The sequence below is a fragment of the Artemia sp. Qi Xiang Cuo genome, chromosome 7 (assembly GCF_049724085.1).
Source record: "Artemia sp. Qi Xiang Cuo chromosome 7, ASM4972408v1, whole genome shotgun sequence".
NCBI lineage: Eukaryota > Metazoa > Arthropoda > Branchiopoda > Anostraca > Artemiidae > Artemia > Artemia sp. Qi Xiang Cuo.
The window spans coordinates 36599919-36619185 of NC_142800.1; the positions used below are offsets into that span (position 1 = coordinate 36599919).

Below are 19267 nucleotides of genomic sequence, written 5' to 3' on the forward strand. Positions count from 1 at the left end.
TTTACTTTCTTTCTTTTCGCCTGGGATGACTGTGTCAAACTAGTGGTCGTCATATTTCGGAAAAGGGTCATTTGAATATAAATCCCAAGTTCTAGTGCCTGAAAAAAAAGAGATCACGCTACAAGAAGTTCCATTTTCTGCCATATCTCCCAAAGCAACAATATTGGCCTAAATACGGTAGCCTTTTAGAATATCTTTATTGCTTTGAAACTAATCAGAAGAACTATGCATAAAACATCCCTATATTATAGTGCTTTCTTGTGGTGGAGTCATTTCTAATATCAATTAATGTCAGAAGGCCATTGGGTCTTTATTGAGGGCTCTTTGGTCTCAAAAAATGCCACTGTAATACCTAAGTGGAAAAGCTTATATGAGATGTTTCTCAGGTTAAATTTTGAGGGATAATTTACCCCCTAAACTCATTCATTTGGAAGAATATAATTGAGGGACTTGTAAACGGTAACCAAACTTCTAAACGACGTTTTACATGTAAGTAAATAATGAAATTAAAATGTAAGAATAAATGAAACTGTCACGAATGTGGGGGGGGGGGCTGCCGCCCTAAATTCACCGGCCCTTTTCATTGGGGTTAGATTTTTTTATTAAAACGGTTCACGTATAAAAGTGATCATTAGTTCAAATACGAATTCAAACTTGTGATAGGCAGAAATTAAACTTGTAACAATATATCAAAGAGCAACGTTAAATCCTGGAAGAGAACACGAAGTATGCTAAATACAAGTTGTGATTGTGATAACAAAAAAATCATGGAGGCTTAGTGTAAAAGGGAGGCTCAGTATCTTTCATTACTGGTAAATCAAAGTAAGTAGGCTTTTAGTTTTAAGTGTTTATTTACCGATTGCCTTTAAAATATTTTAACCAAATTTTTTTTATTGTCTAGAGCAAATACATAATATAGACCAGTTTAGTTCTCAAAGTATTGTGACAAAAATTAGAGCTTACGTGTAAAGAGTGGCGACCACCTGGATTTAGAATAATTTCTTTTTGTTTTAAATCTCATCTTTGCTTGTTTTTCATTTTATTTTGTGCAATTCTTATAGATTTTGCTTGAAGCTAAAAAAAACAGCATTAACAGTTTTGTGGTAGCTTTGTGTTAAATGAATAATAAAAATAAAATAAATTGAATCTTTTTTTATTCCGTCTAAAAATTAATTACATGATATATATCAAACAGTTCATAGTAACGAACTGTAAGTAAGAAGCGAGTCGGCTCAATAGTAACCAAAACTCTGAAAAACGGAATTTTAATATCAATAGATACATCAAAAGAATCAGCTTATTGTTCTGATTCCAAATATAGGCCTAGAAGATTTATCAAGTTTAATATTACCCATCAAAAGTTACGAGAAAATTTGCCCGATTTTTTTAACAGGGGGGAAAGACTCCCTAATATCAAAGGAATATTAATGAAAATTACACTATCAGATTCAGTGTACAAGAGAACTCTACTATAGAAGTTTGATGCTCCTATCTGCAAAAATGAGGAATTTGCTATTTTTGCCAGAAGACAGATCACGGATGCGTGTTTGCTGTTGTTTTCTTTTCCGGGGTAATCGTATTGAAATAATGGTCCTAGAAGATCCGAATAGGGTGCATTCGAACAGAAATTAAAATCTCTAATGCCCTTTTTAAGTGACCAAATAGATTGGAGGGCAACTTGGTCCCTCCCATGCCCGTTTTCCCCCAAAATTATCCGATCAAAATTTTTAGATAGCCATTTCGTTTAGTTTAGTCAAAAGATCAAATAGTTATGTCTTTAGGTGTAAAATGACCTCCCACAGTCCGGGGGGAGTGGCCTGTAAGTTATGAAATTCGCCCATTGTTTACGTATGATATTTTTTATGGGTAAGTATACAGAATTTTTTTTATGGGGTGGGGGGTTTGGGTTTGTGCTTGGGGTGGATTTCTAGAGGGAGAATTATCCTTGGTAATCTCGCGTAAATATTCCAAAGGAAATGTTACACTGAGGGGACTCGACAGAATTGCTTAACGAAATTCTTTTTAATTGTCTGACATTCTCTTTACCAAATTTTTCATGTGGAGATGTTTGGGGTAATTATCCAGGTGCTTTTTTCCTTGCGTTTTGATTTACAGAAAATAATTTCCACAGGAGGGGTCATTTCTGGAGTGTTCGAGAAACGGATTAGAGATTAAAGTCTTATTCAAATGAAAGAATGCTATGGATAATTTTCCAGGCTAAATTATTCGCAAGCAATTTTACAGGGAGGGGGGATTTTCAGAGAGGATGGAACTATCTGGAGGGAATTTGACGGGAGTGGGGCAGGTGCACTTTACTTTGAATGAAATTTCCACGGAGGAGTTTCCCGTGAGAGGGAGGGGTATATTTCATAGATGGTTAGCCAGCATTTACCGGCATTATTTGAAAAACGAACAGAAATTATTCCATGTATGAAGGGTTGTCCACTCTTCAAAACCTTGCCCTTTAGGCTAAAGTTTGACTGTTTGTCCCAATTATTTAAGAGGGTCTACTGAAACCCGGGGGCCGTTTAATTAGAATAGGAAGCTTTTTTAAAAGTGCTAACAGGTTTAGCGTAAAGAGCAATGTATTGAAGAGGGTATACGGAATAAATCTGCCAAGATTAATATGCAATTTTGTTTTAATTTTTCATGTACTCTGAGCCAAATTCAAACCTGCATTAGTTGAAAAACGTTCAGAAATTAAATAAAAAAATAAGTTTTTTTAATTGAAAGTAAGGAGCGACATTGAAACTTAAAACGAACAGAAATTATTCCGCATATAAAAGGGGCTGTTCCCTCCTCAATGCTTCCCTCTTTACTCTAAACTTTTAATTGTTTTAAAAAGTAGATTTGTGACTAAAAGTCAAACTTTAGTGCAAAGAGCAAGGTGTTGAGGAGGGGGCAGTCTTTTTCATATAAGTAATCATTTCTGTTCGTTTTAAGTTTTATTGTCGCTCCTTTCAGTTAAAAAAAAAAATTTTTTTATTTAACAGTTTGTTATTATCAGTGAACGTACTTACAGTTACATCTTTACACTAACTAATGTATTACAGAATCCTACGAAAGATTACTTCTTCAATTCATTGTCTATTTTATTAATTCATGTTTTATTATTAGCAGTAGCACCGCTGTGGCAAAACACCAGGGGTAGGTGGTGTGCATAAAAAAGCCTGTCGGTGCATTAACGGCCTATCTTAAAACCAAAATTGTAGTAATGAACATTTCAATTAAGTTATTTAAGATGTGTATGTAATCTAGCTAGTTATTTTGTATCATTGTTAGGTACTGCGTTTCTAATCTGGAATAAGGTTGACGAGTACCTTCAATTTTCCCTCAAACCATTTTAATATTATCCATTTTAACGGTTTTTAGTCCTGCCCTCCTGCCCAAATCTTGCTTCTGATTTTTAAGATATTTCGGTAATTTACCCCTAATTAATTTTGGTTATGAATTGGTAATAAAAATGGTACTATAATAACAAAAAAGAAAATATAGGAAAAAAAAATATTTAATCAAAATCAAAAAATAAATAATTCAATTATCAAAACATAAATTGCCAATATCAACTCTAAAAAGAAAAAAAAACAAAAATATAAATATCATAGAATAAATAGAAATTTCGGAGACTAAGAATTGCAACATCAACGCGGGCAGTTTTCAAGCTTTCATCTTTCCTGACTGCAGTAAAACACAGAGCAGTGATTCTTTCGGGCTGCAGTTAACGACTGGAGAAGCCAAGGGTTTGCTTCTGCATCCGGAGACAAGCTAAAAAGATAAATAAATTTTATAACTTCTGCTTTGAGGAACAAAACAAGATAGTCAACAGTGACGCCTTGTGGTGTAACTTATGAATTAGCCATCCTTTTATTTAAATGTAAAACACAGTATCAGAAAAAACTAAGATTAAATTAAAATTAATTAAGATTAATTAAAATTGAATAGCATGCATAGATTGACTAAGAAGTTGCACTTCATTCAAGTGTCAGGATCAAACTCATAAAAATGCTTATGTTGATCTTACACAAGATGAACATTGTAGAGACGATCAGAATGGTACATGACTTTTGGGACGTCTAGCACATGTTGACTAATGAACAGTGGAGTAACAATAAAATTTTAAAGACTCAATATGAACAGTAGGTATTCATAGATCTAGTTTTCCATGTATATTATCTTTTTTCATCCCTTGCCTGTCTCATCAGACAGAACATATGCTATAAGAAAGCTCCTCTTTTTGAGTGACGAGACCATCGGGCACCCAACCGCACCTACCACATGGCATCGGGCAAATTTAGAGATAGCGAATGCACATTTGCCATTAGAACTTGCTACACTAAGTAGCGTCCGTTACGGATTGGCAATCTGACAGCACTATAATTAAAAAAAAAAGACACAAAAATAGACGATGCGAGTGGCCCATCGCACTTAAACAGACTTAATTTAGTAGATATCAAGGCAGTAATAAACACCTTCTTTAATTAGTACATGAAGCCGACCTGATTTTTTTTAACCAAAACATGGAAATAGACAGAAAAGGTATGTTCTTCCTTAAGATGGGTGGGTCAGTTTCTGAGACAAAAGAGAATGACTTTACAAAAGTTTTGGCAAAAAAACGACGAAGACGAATTTTGTTGCTCTTCCTCGAATGTTGGAAAAACATCAGTTTTGTCGATGTTCTCAACAGACTTGGGCATGACCAAACCCAACATAAAATTGAATTAGAATGAATTTCAGATTGATATTTCTGGAATTATTATCGAGTTATGTATTGGTATGAAAAAGGTATGTTAAACTTTGAAGATACCTTGTGTTTTACAATGATGAAACCAACTAGATTGCCAAGGAATATATACATTGAGAAAATTTTAGCTTACCAAAAAACTGCATTATTATTTTGGTTGTTAATTTTTGATTAAAATGTTGCCAGTAGAGAGCAAATAACATCCGCGTTTAAGATTTAAAAAAGATTTTGATTTATGAAACATTGATCAAAGTTGAATATCTATTTATATCCAAAACGTTTATTTGGAGACATACTTTCAGAAGAGATAATATCCATTGTTGAAAAGGCTATGGGATGTCGATTGTTTGTCTTATTTTGCATTAGATTATTTCAAAAGTACCGGTTCTGGCAATACTTATAAAACTGTCTCAGATTCTGGAAAAGAAAACACATTCGTTTTGGTCACACATTCCTACGCATAAAGATGGTTCGTCTAATCACACGAAATTACTATAATTGGCACCGTTACAGTAGTGGCTATCAATGGCGAGATCAAAAGAAGGTGAATGGCGCAACCGTTCCATGAAGTGGAGCAGAGGCCAGTATTCAGCAACTGAACTTGTGTGTGCATATGTAGAGGAATATTAGAATGCAAAATTTGGGATGAATTGATTACAAAAAAGTGTTTTTTAAGGTCAAAATTATCAAAACTTGTAGCACTTTAATATATATATATATATATATATATATATATATATATATATATATATATATATATATATATATATATATATATATATATATATATATATATATATATATATATATATATATATATATATATATATATATATATATATATATATATATATATATATATATATATATATATATATATATATATATATATATATATATATATATATATATATATATATATATATATATATATATATATATAATATTTAAGAATTATATAATTTTATAAATTATAAATTATATAATTTTTCTGTGGGGGGAGGGTGATAATTTCTCTATCCACCGCTTATCTGCTTCTCTGTTAATTACCAGGTCATCTACTCGCCCCCCCCCCCCAAAAAAAAAATACAATTTACAACCAATTTACATCATCTTGATAAAAACAAATGAATTAATTAAACATAGAGAACCATATTAGCAAGTAAAAAACTTTGTGGGAGTTTTAGTACAACACTTAATAACAGTATTGGTGCTAAAATTAGGTTTTGCTAAAAAAAAGTCAAAACTTTTAAGACGTTGAATATGATTATTATGCAAGAATTTTGAGTGACAAAGGTGAGACTACTCAAATTCATTTTAACCCAAATTCAAAAAAAACCTTTTCACAACTCTAACTTGTTTTTGAAACTACTGATACGTTTACAAAAAATTAATAAAGAAGAAATGATTTTAAATTCTTATTTTAGTAGATTAAAAATTTTATTCAAGAGACAGTTTGTTAAAAAAAAAATTATACAATTACAGACGGCTAATCTTACAAAAAAAGAAAAATACGTCCAGCCACTATGAATAAAATATAATTTTTACTCACAAAGAATAGAAGAGTAGCATATTGTCCTTGTATTTCAGGCTTTCGGTTTCCAGTAAATTTTCACAAAATGTTTTTTGAAAGCATTCAGTCTCTTGCAACGTCTCTGAAGTTGGAAGATAAAATTCTAGCTCATTCCGTAGATCATCAGGTATTGGAGCACTTGACAGAGGCAGTGTATCGAACAGGGAAACGTTTATCTAAAAAAGAATATCTGCATGTTTTTTGTATTTCTAGAGGAGAGATATTTTCTAATTACCATGATTTTATAAAATACAAGGAAAATCATTAAAGTTAGGGTATCCTAGGTGAACCCAGACCCCCTTCATCCTCAATCTCTCTACGTATATGCCAGGTTTAATGCATCAAAAGATTTAGGAAGACTTTTGAAAGGTCGTAAATGTTGTTTTTGGGTGACAGAGGACAAGTGTGTTCCACTCAATACAATGAAAACATCGTTGATTTTCAAATTAATTAAAAAAACTTTTTCCACAAAATAAGTTTGTTAAAAAAGAAGTAAAGAACTCCATTAAACCAAAAACGAACAAAAATAGAATCAAATAATCTACCATGCATACAACTACCACAAATCAGTATCAATAAATAAATGAAACCCAAAACAAATAGAAATTAAAATATACTGCGCACCATAATTTACGTCGTTTTATGTAAATAATTATTAAGTTTGCGATTTTGCTTTTTTTTTTTTTTTTTTTTTTGTTCTTGATGTACTCCGCTTCTTTCTTATAGTGGGTAATAAATAAATTATTATTATTATTATATAACAGAGTCAAACTCAAAATGAGCAGGAATTAATATGAGTAGGGTTCTAAATTCCAAGCTTTCTAAAAGCCAGAATATAATTCGTATTTTACTGAAAAAATTAAAATGAATTTACTAAAACAATATGTGCATCGTCAGTTTAATATACATATGCTGATATTTGTTCCTTAAAATCTTAATTAATTTTTGATTTCTTGAAGTTATAAAAGTGAAAACATTTCAAAGAATTTTTTTCAGTAAATTACAAATTATATTTTGGCTTTTGGAAAGCTTGGGGTTTAGAACCCTACTCATATTAATTTCATCTCGTACTAAGTTTGACTCAGTTATTTATTTTAATTTCTGTTTATTTTGGGCTTCATTAATTTATTGATACTGATTTGTGGTAGATGTATTATTGGTAGATTATTTGATTCTATTTTTGTTAATTTTTGTTTAATGTAGTTCTTTACTTAAAAAAAAACTTATTCAGTGGAAAAAGTTTTCTAATTAATTTCTGTTTGTTTTGTGTTGACATAGTCTTTTTCAGGGAGAAAGATTGAGCCTCTTCTAAAGTTAAACAACCATCTCTTCCTTAATAAACCTTAAATACCACTGGGCATAACTTAGACCAATGCCCCTAATCTCTGGGGTTTATTTCGACCCCAAAAGCCTTGTTATATGATATTTAGACTATTTGAATAGAATAGCTGTCTCAAAATTTCTATTAGATGCATTTTGGGACAATGTGACTTGTGTGTGTGTGTGTGTGTGTGTGGAGGGGGTAGCTGCCCTTTGATCACTTTGACTCTTAAAAAGAACACTATAGCGTCTAATTACCAATCCAATGAGCCCCCTCCGAGGTTTATGTGACCATGCTTTCCATAAAACCTTATATGTTTCCAGGACATAACTTACAACCCTGGCCATGAGGGCTGGGGGGATTTTTTATTCTCAAAGACATAATTTCCAGACCTTTCTGAAACTCTGAACAAAATGACTATCTTAAAATTTAGATTGGAAGTGTTTGGGGAAATGATGGGCGTATGGGGAGGGGGGGGGAGATTTGGCCTCTAATCACTTTCGAATAATAAGAAAGGCACTATTCCTATCCATATCCAATCAAAACATCCCTTATTGAATGTACTGCGACAAAAAATTCTATAAAACCTTATGTTCCCCCAGGGCACAAGTAACAACCTTTGCCCCGAGGGCTATGGGGGGGGGGAGGGTTGTCATCTTCAAAGACATTATTTCCAGATCTTTCAACTACGTTGAACAAAATGGCCAAATCAAAATGTTGATCGAAAATGTTTGGAGAAATGATGGGCGCGGGGGGGGGGGATTATCCCTCCAATTACTTTCGACTATTAAAAAGGGCAAATTCCCTTTCAATTTCAAATCGAATGAGGCCGCTTTCAGGTCTTTCCAACAATGTTTTCTATAAAAACATTATATGCCCCCAGGACATAACTTAACACCTTAACCCTGAGGGCTGTGGGGGGGGGTCATACCCAAAAACGTAATTTCCGGACCCTTCAAGAATGCTAAAAAAACTGGCTATATCAAAATGTTGATCGGAAGTGTTTGGGAAAATGATGGACGTGGGCTTTTGACTATTAATAAGGGAATTAGCCCTCTCAATTCCCAATTGAATGAGCCGTTTTTGAAGTTTCTACGACAACGCTTTCTATAACAACCTTATCTGCGACAGTGGCATAACCTACAACCTTTGCCCTGAGGGCTGTGGGGGGTATGTCATCCTCAAAGACACAATTTCCGGACCTTTCAACTACGTTGAACAAAATGGCTATCTCAAAATTGTGATTTAATTTTTTCAGGGAAATGGTGGGCATGAGAGGGGGGTTAGTTGCCCCCAATCACTTTCGACTATTAAAAAGGGCACTAGCTCTTTCAATTTTCAACCGAATGACCCCTTTTTAAAGTTTATACGACAACACTTTCTATAAAAACCTCATGTGCCCCCAGGGCAGAACTTACAACCCTAGCCCTAAGGGCTGTGGAGGGTTGTCATCCTCAAAGACCTAATTTCTAGAACTTTCAACTACGTTGAACAAAATGGCTGTCTCAAAATTTTGATTGGACGTGTTTGGCGAAATGGTGGGCGTGAGAGGGGGGGGGGTAGTTTCCCTCCATTTTCTTTCAACTATTAAAAAGGGCAAAAGCCCTTTCAATTTCCAATCGAGTGAGCCCTTTTTGAAGTTTTTGCGACAACGTTTTCTATAGGAACCTTATATGCCCCCAAGGCTTAACTTACAACCCTTGCCCCGAGGGCTGTGGGTTAGTTGCCCCCAATCACTTTTGACTATTAAAAAGGTCACTAGCCTTTACAATTTCCAATCGAATGTCCCCCAGGTTAGTTTCCCTGCAATTTTTTTCAACTATCAAAAAGGGCACTAGCCCTTTTAATTCCCAATTGAATGAGCCGATTTTGAAGTTTCTACGACAACACTTTCTATAAGAACCTTATATACCCCAAGGGCATAACTTACAACCTTTGCCCTGGGGGATGTGGAGGGGGTTTATCATCCTCAAAGACACAATTTCCGGACCTTTCAACTACGTTGAACAAAATGGCTATCTGAAAATTTTGACTGAATGTTTTCGGGAAATGGTGGGCATGAGAGCGGGGTTAGTCGCCCCCAATCACTTTTGACTATTAAAAAGGGCCCTAGCCCTTTCAATTTCCAATCCAATGACTCCTTTTTAAAGTTTCTACGACAACATTTTCTATAAAAACCTTATACGCCCCCAGGGCACAACTTACAACCCTTGCCCTAAGGGCTGTGGAGGGTTCTCATCCTCAAAGACCTAATTTCTAAAACTTTCAACTACGTTGAACAAAATGACTGTCTCAAATTTTGATTGGATGTGTGTGGCGAAATGGTGGGCGTGAGAGGGGGGGGTAGTTGCCCTCCAATTACTTTCAACTATTAAAAAGGGCCTTAGCCCTTTCAATTTCCAATCGAGTGAGCCCTTTTTGAAGTTTTTGTGACAACGCTTTCTATAAGAACCTTATATGCCACCAGGGCTTAACTTAAAACGCTTGCCCTGAGGACTGTGGGAAAGTGTCACCCTCAAAGACATAATTTCCGGACCTTTCAACTATGTTGCACAAAATTTCTATCTCAAAATTTTGATTGGATGTGTTTGGGGAAATGGTTGGCGTGAGAGGGGGGTTAGTTGCCCTCCAAACACTTTCGACTAGCCCTTTCAATTTACAATTGAATGAGCTGTTTTGAAGTTTCTACGACAACATTTTTTTATAAAACATTATGTACCCCAAGGTCATAACTTAGAACCTTTGCCCTGGGGGATGTGGGGGGTTTGTCATCCTCAAAGACACAATTTCCGGACCTTTCAACTACGTTGAACAAAGTGGCTTGTTCTCAAATCTCAAAATTTTTATTGAATGTTTTCGGGAAATGGTGGGCATGAGAGCGGGGTTAGTTGCCCCCAATCACTTTTGACTATTAAAAAGGGCCCTAGCCCTTTCAATTTCCAATCCAATGACTCCTTTTTAAAGTTTCTACGACAACATTTTCTATAAAAATCTTATATGCCCCCAGGGCACAACTTACAACCCTTGCCCTAAGGGCTGTGGAGGGTTCTCATCCTCAAAGACCAAATTTCTGGAACTTTCAACTACGTTGAACAAAATGACTGTCTCAAAATTTTGATTGGATATGTTTGGCGAAATGGTGGGCGTGAGAGAGAGTGTTAGTTGCCCTCCAATTACTTTCAACTAATAAAAAGGGCACTAGCCCTTTCAATTTCCAATCGAGTGAACCCTTTTGAAGTTTTTACGACAACGCTTTCTATAAGAACCTTATATGCCCCCAGGGCATAACTTACAACCCTTGCCCTAAGGGCTGTGGGGGAGTGTCATCCTCAAAGACATAATTTTCAGACCTTTCAACTACGTTGAACAAAATTTCTATCAAATATTTGATTGGATGTGTTTGGGGAAATGGTGAGCGTGAGAGGGAGGTTAGTTGGCCTCCAATCACTTTCGACTATTAAAAACGCCACTGGCCCTTTGAATTTCCAATCGAATAAGCCCTTTTTGAAGTTTCTACGACAACGATTTCTATAAAAACCTTATATGCCCCCAGGGCATAACTTACAACCCCTGCCGTTAGGGCTGTGGGGGGAGTGTCCTCCTCAAAAACATAATTTCCGATCTTTCAACTACGTTGAACAAAATGGCTGTCTTAAAATTTTGATTGGATGTGTCTGGGGAAATTGTGGCGTGAGAGGGGGGTTAGTTGCCCTCCAATTACTTTCAACTATTAAAAAGGCACTAGCCCTTTCAATTTCCAATCGAGCCCTTTTTGAAGTTTTACAACATTTTCTATAAAAACCTTATATGCCCCCAGGTCCTAACTTACAACCCTTGCCCTGAGGGCTGTGGGGGGGGGGGAGTGTCCTCCTTAAAAACATAATTTCCATATCTTTCAACTACGTTGAACAAAATGGCTATCTCAAAACTTTGTTTGGATGTGTTTGGGGAAATGGTGGACGTGGGAGGAAGTTAGTTGCCCTCATCCTCAAAGACCTAATGTTCAAAACTTTCAACTACGTTGAATAAAATGGATATCTAAAAATTTTGATTGGATGTGTTTAGGGAAATGGTGGGCGTGAGAGGGGGGTTAGTTGCCCTCCAATCACTTTCGACTATTAAAAGGGCACTAGCCCTTTTAATTTCCAATCGAATGAGCCCTTTTTCAATTTTCTACGACAACTTTTTCAATAAAAACCTTATATGCCCCCAAGGCATAACTTACAACCCTTGCCCTGAGGGCTCTGGGGGGAGTGTCCTCCTCAAAGATATAATTTCCAGATCTTTGAACTAGGTGTAACAAAATGGCTATCTCAAAATTTTGATTGGATATTTTTGGGGATTGGGCGTGAAAGCGGTGTTAGTTGCCATCCAATCACTTTCGACAATTAAAAAGGGCACTAGCCATTCCACTTTCCAATCGAATGAGCCCTTTTCGAAGTTTACGACAAATCCTTCGATACGAAGTGCCCTGGTCTAAAAGAAACAAAAAATAAATACTACATTGTGCCAACAGCGTTCTTTACTTAGGCAGCGCTATTGCGCTGCCTGTGATTATGCCAGCTTGTCTTAGGCCAAGCATAGTTTATCAGAATCTGGGATATTTTTTTCATTACAATAAAGATAAAATTTAGTTTCTTGTTGAGTTTCATTTTTGTAAGACTTAATTTCAACATTACTTTTCATTCTAAAACTCTCTTTTTACTAAACTTGTTTATAATAAACAGATTTTGTTTATTTTTACCAATTTCGCCCAATATAATTTTAGCTTATTTTCAATGTGTTAAAAAGTGTAAAAAGGTGTTTTTAACACCGAAAAAAGTTAAAAAAATAAGCTCTCCCCTGAGGAAAATGCTAAATTAGGCCTAAAACACGTTTCCTTCCGTTTGGGGATAAAGAAAATACTTCAGTAAGGATCATTAAGGTCCTAAGAGATGTCTTTCAGTGTAAAAATCTCCAGACAGAGTTACATTCGCTAGGAACTAGAATGGGTGAGAAGCGGAACCCAGAGGAGAAATTGAAGAATTTGGGCCTAAAATATGATTTGCTCTGCTTTGGCATTTCTTTGGAAAATATTCTGATAACTTCAGCCTCATTGACTGGGACTTGTGTACAGCCAAAGGGTTATTCCCCTCCCAAAACATTTGATAAAAGTAAGATTGATACGAGAGTTCACAGTAAAACTATAGTACAGAACTTGCTCTGTCAAATTTTTTGTTCTGTCTTCTCTTCTCTTGTTAAAATGCACGACTGTATACTTCTGCTCCTTCTGGTGTGCGATCAGAAGCAGATAAAGAGTTGTTGTTAACAGAAACACAATTATCTAGACGAAATTTCCTCGTTGTGTATTTGGTTTCCGAATAGACTCTTCCTAGACGTTTCAAACAGTTCGTGGTAACGAACTGTAAGTAAGGAGCCACAGGGCTCAATAGTAACCGAAACTCTAAAAACGGGATTTTGATACCAGTAGATACATCAAAAGAATCAAATTTTAATTCTGATTTCAAATATATAAGTTTCATCAAGTTTAGTCCTACTCATCAAAAGTTACGCACATGAGAAAATTTGGCTGATTTTCGAACAAAGGGGGAAAGACCCCCTAAAATTTATAGAACCTTAATGAAAATCATACCATCCAATTCAGCGTATCAGATAACCCTACTGTACAGGTTTCAAGCTTCTATCTACAGAAATGTGGAATTTTATATTTTTTGCCAGAAGAAATAGCACGGATGCGTGTTTTTTTCCCAGGGGTTATTGTATCGACCCAGTGGTCCTAGAATATCGTGAGAGGGCTCATTGGAAAGGAAATTAAAAGCTCTAGTGCCCTTTTTAAGTGGCCAAAAAATGGAGGGCAACTAGGCCCCCTTCCATGCTCATTTTTTTCCAAAAGTTACCCGATCAAAATTCTGAGATAGCCATTTTGTTCAGCATGGTCGAAAATATGATAACTATGTCTTTTAGGATGACTTAATCCCCCAAAGTCTCCTGGGGGAGGGCTGAGAGTTATGAACTTTACCCAACGTTAACATATAGTATTGGTTATTGAGAAGTATACAGACGTTTTCAGGGGGGATTTCTTCTGGTAGTAGGAGGTTGGATGGGTGAGGGGTTATGTGGGAGGATCTTTACATGGAGGAAGTTTTTATGTGGGAAGGGACATTGCTATGTCCCTCGCCAGATTTCCCAGCATTATTTAAAAAAAAGATCAGAAATTAAATAAAAAAAAACAAGTTTTTCAACTGAAAGTAAGGAGCAACATCAAAACTTAAAACGAAAAGAAAATATTATGTATATGGTTGGGTTCGGCCCCTAGTCAATACCTCGCTCTTTAAGCCAAAGATTTTTTAGTACTTTCATAAGAGCTATTTATTCTAATTAACGGCCTTTGTGATTAAGGGGTCATTTTTAAAGAATTGGAACAAAATTCAAACTTTAGCCTAAACAGCGAGGTATTGAATAGGGGGCAAACTCCCTAATATACGTATTAAAAATATATGAATGTAGAAATTCGTTACGTAAGTTAACTCGTAGGTTACGTATAATTATTACTAATAAAAACGTTCGTAAATAAAATTAAACAACGTTCGAGAAAGCCATTTAACCAAATAAAAGTAAAATTAAAATGTAAATTTGGTTTTAATTATTTATGTACGGTGAGCCAAAATAAAAACCTGCATTAATTCAAAAAAGTTCAAAATTTAAATAAAAAAACAAGTTTTTTTTAACTGAAAGTAAGGAGCGACGTTAAAATTTAAAAGGAACAGAAATTAATCCGTATATGAAAGGGGCTGTCCCCTCCTCAACGCCTCGCTCTTTACGCAAAAGTTTGACTTGCTCAAAACTCTATTTTTTTAAACAATAAAAAACTTTAGCGTAAAGAGCGAGGCGTTGAGGAGGGGACAGCCCCTTTCACACGAGGAATAATTTCTGTTCGTTTTAAGTTTTAATGTCGCTCCTTACTTTCAGTTAAAAAAAAATTGTTTTTTTTTATTTAATGCTTTTAAACTTCTACAATTCTTGAAACAAATAGCTAGATTTACTCGAACTAATATATGTAAGGTATCAAGCAGTGATGAACAGGGTTGCCACCACAGTCAGTTCCAAAAGAGCATCAATTGTCCAAATTTGCATGCTACACAGCGATTTTAGTGCTAAAGTCTAAAAATTGACTGTTATAGTAAGAAAACTGCATTTTTATGCTGCACTTGGCGACCCTGGGCACATGCTGCAGTGCTACACATAATGAAATATTGCCAAATAACACTTTCATGCTACACGTGGCCACCCTGGTAATGAATCTATGCTCGACACATAAAAAACGTGATGGACGTAGTCAAATCATTTATCGCCCATGACAAGTGCTAGGCAAACGAATAGTTTCCCAAAAATTGAAAGCATGAGCCGAAATTTTAGTTTGCTGCTCCCTTTCCACATCTTGTTTGACAGATAGTAGAGGCTTAAGGCCACATGAAGATTGCATAAACTACAGATTGGGTGCTTTGGAAATTACTTTTGGCCAGTTCACTTCATTTCATGAACATGGAGGTCTTGCTCCTTCTAGAATGTTTAAGGTCCTAAGATATGTCTGTCAGCGTAAAAATATCCACATAAAACTATATTCACTAGGGGCTACCTAAGCTACAAACAAAATAAATATGAAAAATGAGTTCCAACAAGTGGGAGGGGGAAAAAAAATAGAACCCCTTAGAAAACACAGCATACACAAACAGTGCAACATTTTTCTGTATTGGAAACATATAGAGCCTTTCAAATCTTAGCTCTTCTTCCCTGGAATATTTTATGCGGGGCTACACCCTGTGGTAAATTTATATTGGCAACCTTGATTCATATTAGATCCCTTTACTTTTACGATTTAAACAATAAAAATGTAGGGTAGTGGACCAATACATCATTTCAGGCAAACCCAGTTTCAGAAATAGCCCTAAAAAGCTGTAGCTGGAACACTACAGATACTAATATGTTTTTCATTTCAAATATAACATATAGCATAACCATTAGAGAATAAACCCATATAAGAAGCTAAAATTTGAACGAAATAAGATTACAGGAAGGGAGAGAAAACCAAATCCTCCCCTTTAACCTTAAGCATATATAGACTGGCTGCACTTCCATCAAATTAGTATAATTAAGTGAATGATAAAATTCGGAAAAGACAGTTGCAACTTGATAAGATTGTTCAGTATTTCTATAGAATGTTTCGAACATTAAAGATACGAATTTTGCAAACAAAAAAATTCTACGTTTACAACGCTATAACAACGCTTAAAAATTTTCGCTAATATTCCTAGCTGTTTTCGAAATTTACTTCGAAAAACATTTTGTGTTAATTCAAAACGATATTACAAAAATGACTCTGTCCATCTTCTGTATTATAAAATGCTTTGTCTACTAAAGGGAAGGATTCCAGACTTAGTATGTTTGTTGTTTGTTTTTTCAATTAAGACGCGAAGGAATAGACGACGATTTTTTCCAATTTTTATTTCTTTTTAAAAAAAAAAAGAAAAAAAAACTTTTGAGACATTCAGATTCGATGCATAGCATATTTTTTTACTTTTTAGCAGGGATTAACTTATTTTTACTTTTAACTGAAGACGAAATATTTGTGAAAAACATTATCCTCAAGTACACGCTGCTATCTGTTTTTGTTATAAAAAAATTATATTTCGTGCTGGCAAAACATTGGCTTTGCAACTCTCAAATACTTCTTTTCTTCGGGAAAAACATTTTATGTCCAAATTTTTTTATTCCTTTATGTCCCTATGAAAGAAAAAGGCATGAAGTTTAAAAAAAAATTATATCACTTTCTCTTTAGCAGCAAACCCATGCTTAATAAAGGATACAGGTTCGGTATTAAGGACTGGGCGCACGTAGCTGATTTCTCCAAATCAGCGCCGATTTTAAAAGAAATCGGCGTCGATTTGAGCTTGAAAAATTTTCTAGTTTTCGGCGCCGATTTACAAAATCAGCGCTAATTTTCATCATCATCACACAAAAATAAGGATAGAAATAAATAGTCAGCCAGAGACACCAGAGATGTCTGTGCTGAAAGACCCCGCTACTGAGCTGAGATACAAAACAGTTAATTAAACAAAAATACTCCGAATATTTCGGCCCCACATCCGGGAGCCTTTCTCAACGAAAAAAAACAAAAAAATTTCTTACATCAACATAAAAAACATACTAAACAAACAAAAGAAAAAATATAAATAAATGGGAAAAGAAAACTCACATATTAAATAAACAATTCCATTCACTGGCGTATAAACAAAATCGAATGCTTATATTGATTGGAACACGCCTTCTCACAGAATATAAATGGAAATATATTAAATAAACAATTCCCTTCACTGGCGTATAAACAAAACCTAATGCTTATATTGATTGGATCACGCCTTCTCACAGAATATAAATGGAAATATATTAAATAAACAATTCCGTTCACTGGCGTATAAACAAAACCGAATGCTTATATTGATTGGAACACGCCTTCTCACAGAATATAAATGGAAATATATTAAATAAACAATTCCATTCACTGGCGTATAAACAAAATCGAATGCTTATATTGATTGGAACACTTAATTAGAACCCACTTTACAAGTTGAAGTACCCATCCTTTTCACCCACAACTTTGCTTTACAGCTTTTTGAATGCCCCAACACCAAGCAATACTTTTCAAAGGCATTTCAGAACAAGTTCTTTCCTTAATGTCCCTCTTAAATCCCATTTACAAGTTGAATTATCCATCCTTTTCACCCACAACTTTACTTTACAGCTTTTTGCATACCCCAACACCAAGCAATACTTTCCAAAGGCATTTCAGAACAAGTTCTTTTCTTAATGTCCCTACTAAACCCATTTTACAAGTTGATTTACCCATCCTTTTCACCCAAAACTTTACTTTACTGCTTTTTGAATGCCCCAACACCAAGCAATACTTTTCAAAGGGCATTTCAGAACAAGTTCTTTTCTTAATGTCTATCCTAAACCCATTTTACAAGTTGTAGTTCCCATCCTTTTCACCCACAACTTTACTTTACAGCTATTTGAATGCTCCAACACCAATCAATACTTTTCAAAAGGCAAGTTCTTTTCTTGATTTCCCCCCTAAACCCATTTTACAAGTTGAAGTACCCATCCTTTTCTCCCACAACTTTACTTTACAGCTTTTTGAATACCCCAACACCAAGCAATACTTTTCAAAAGGCATTTCAGAACAAGTTATTTTCTTAATGTCCCTCCTAAACCCATTTTACAAGTTGAAGTACCCATCTTTTTCACCCAAAACTGTACTTTACAGCTTTCTGAATGCCCTAACACCAAGCAATACTTTTCAAAAGGCATTTCAGAACAAGTTCTTTTCTTAATGTACCTCCTAAACCCATTTTAAAAGTTGAAGTATCCCATCTTTTTCACCCACAACTTTACATTCCAGCTTTTTGAATGCCCCAACACCAAGCAATACTTTTCAAAGGCATTTCAGAACAAGTTCTTTTCTTAATGTCCCTCCTAAACCATTTTACAAGTTGAAGTACCCATCCTTTTCACCAACAACCTTACTTTACAGCTTTTTGAATGCCCCAACACCAAGCAATACTTTTCAAAAGGCATTTCAAAACCAGTTCTTTCCTTAATGTCCCTCCTAAACCCATTTTACAAGTGGAAGTGCCCATCCTTTTCACCTACAACTTTACTTTACAGCTTTTTGAATGCCCCAACACAAAGCAATACTTTTCAAAAGGCATGTCAGAACAAGTTCTTTCCTTAATGTCCCTCCTAAACCCATTTTACAAGTGGAAGTGCCCATCCTTTTCACCCACAACTTTACTTTACAGCTTTTTGAATGCCCAAAAACAAAGCAATACTTTTCAAAAGGCATGTCAGAACAAGTTCTTTTCTTAATGTCCCTCCTAAACCCATTTTACAAGTTGAAGTACCCATCCTTTTCACAAACAACTTTACTTTACAGCTTTTTGAATGCCCAAACACCAAGCAATACTTTTCAAAAGGCATTTCAGAACAAGTTCTTTTCTTAATGTCCCTCCTAAATCCATTTTACAAGTTGAAGTATCCCATATTTTTCACCCACAACTATTTTACAGCTTTTTGAATGCCCCAACACCAAGCAATACTTTTCAAAAGGCATTTCAGAACAAGTTCTTTTCTTAATGTCCCTCCTAAACCCATTTTACAAGTTGAAGTACCCATCCTTTTCACCCACAATTTTACAGCTTTTTGAATACCCCAACACCAAGCAATACTTTTCAACAGGCATTTCAGAACAAGTTATTTTCTTAATGTTCCTCCTAAAACCATTTTAAAAGTTGAAGTACCAAAACTTTACACCCACACCTTTATTTTACACTTTTTGAATGCCCCAACAGCAAGTAATACTTTTCAACAGACAGTTCAGAACAAGTCATTTTCTTAATTTCTCTCCTTAACCCAATTTAAGAATTGATGTACCTATTCTTTTCACCAACAAATTTAATTTACAGCCTTTTGATTACCCCAACACCAAGCAATACTTTTCAAAAGGCATTTCAGAACAAGTTCTTTTCTTAATGTCCCTCCTAAACCCATGTTACAAGTTGAAGTACCCATCCTT

The 19267-nt window shown here is 35.0% G+C and overlaps 1 protein-coding gene across 1 annotated transcript in view; it reads right to left on the minus strand.

Annotated features, from left to right (window-relative positions):
* Window positions 1-3533: 3533 nt before the first annotated feature.
* Window positions 3534-19267, minus strand: part of LOC148950223 (uncharacterized) — a 101444-nt gene continuing 85710 nt past the window's right edge. The window contains exons 6-7 of the mRNA XM_089092249.1: window positions 6294-6490; window positions 3534-3765 (exon numbers count right to left, since the gene is read on the minus strand). Coding sequence (XP_088948375.1) covers window positions 3666-3765; window positions 6294-6490 — 297 coding nt within the window. The 3' untranslated portion in view covers window positions 3534-3665. The remainder of the gene's footprint in view (window positions 3766-6293; window positions 6491-19267) is intronic.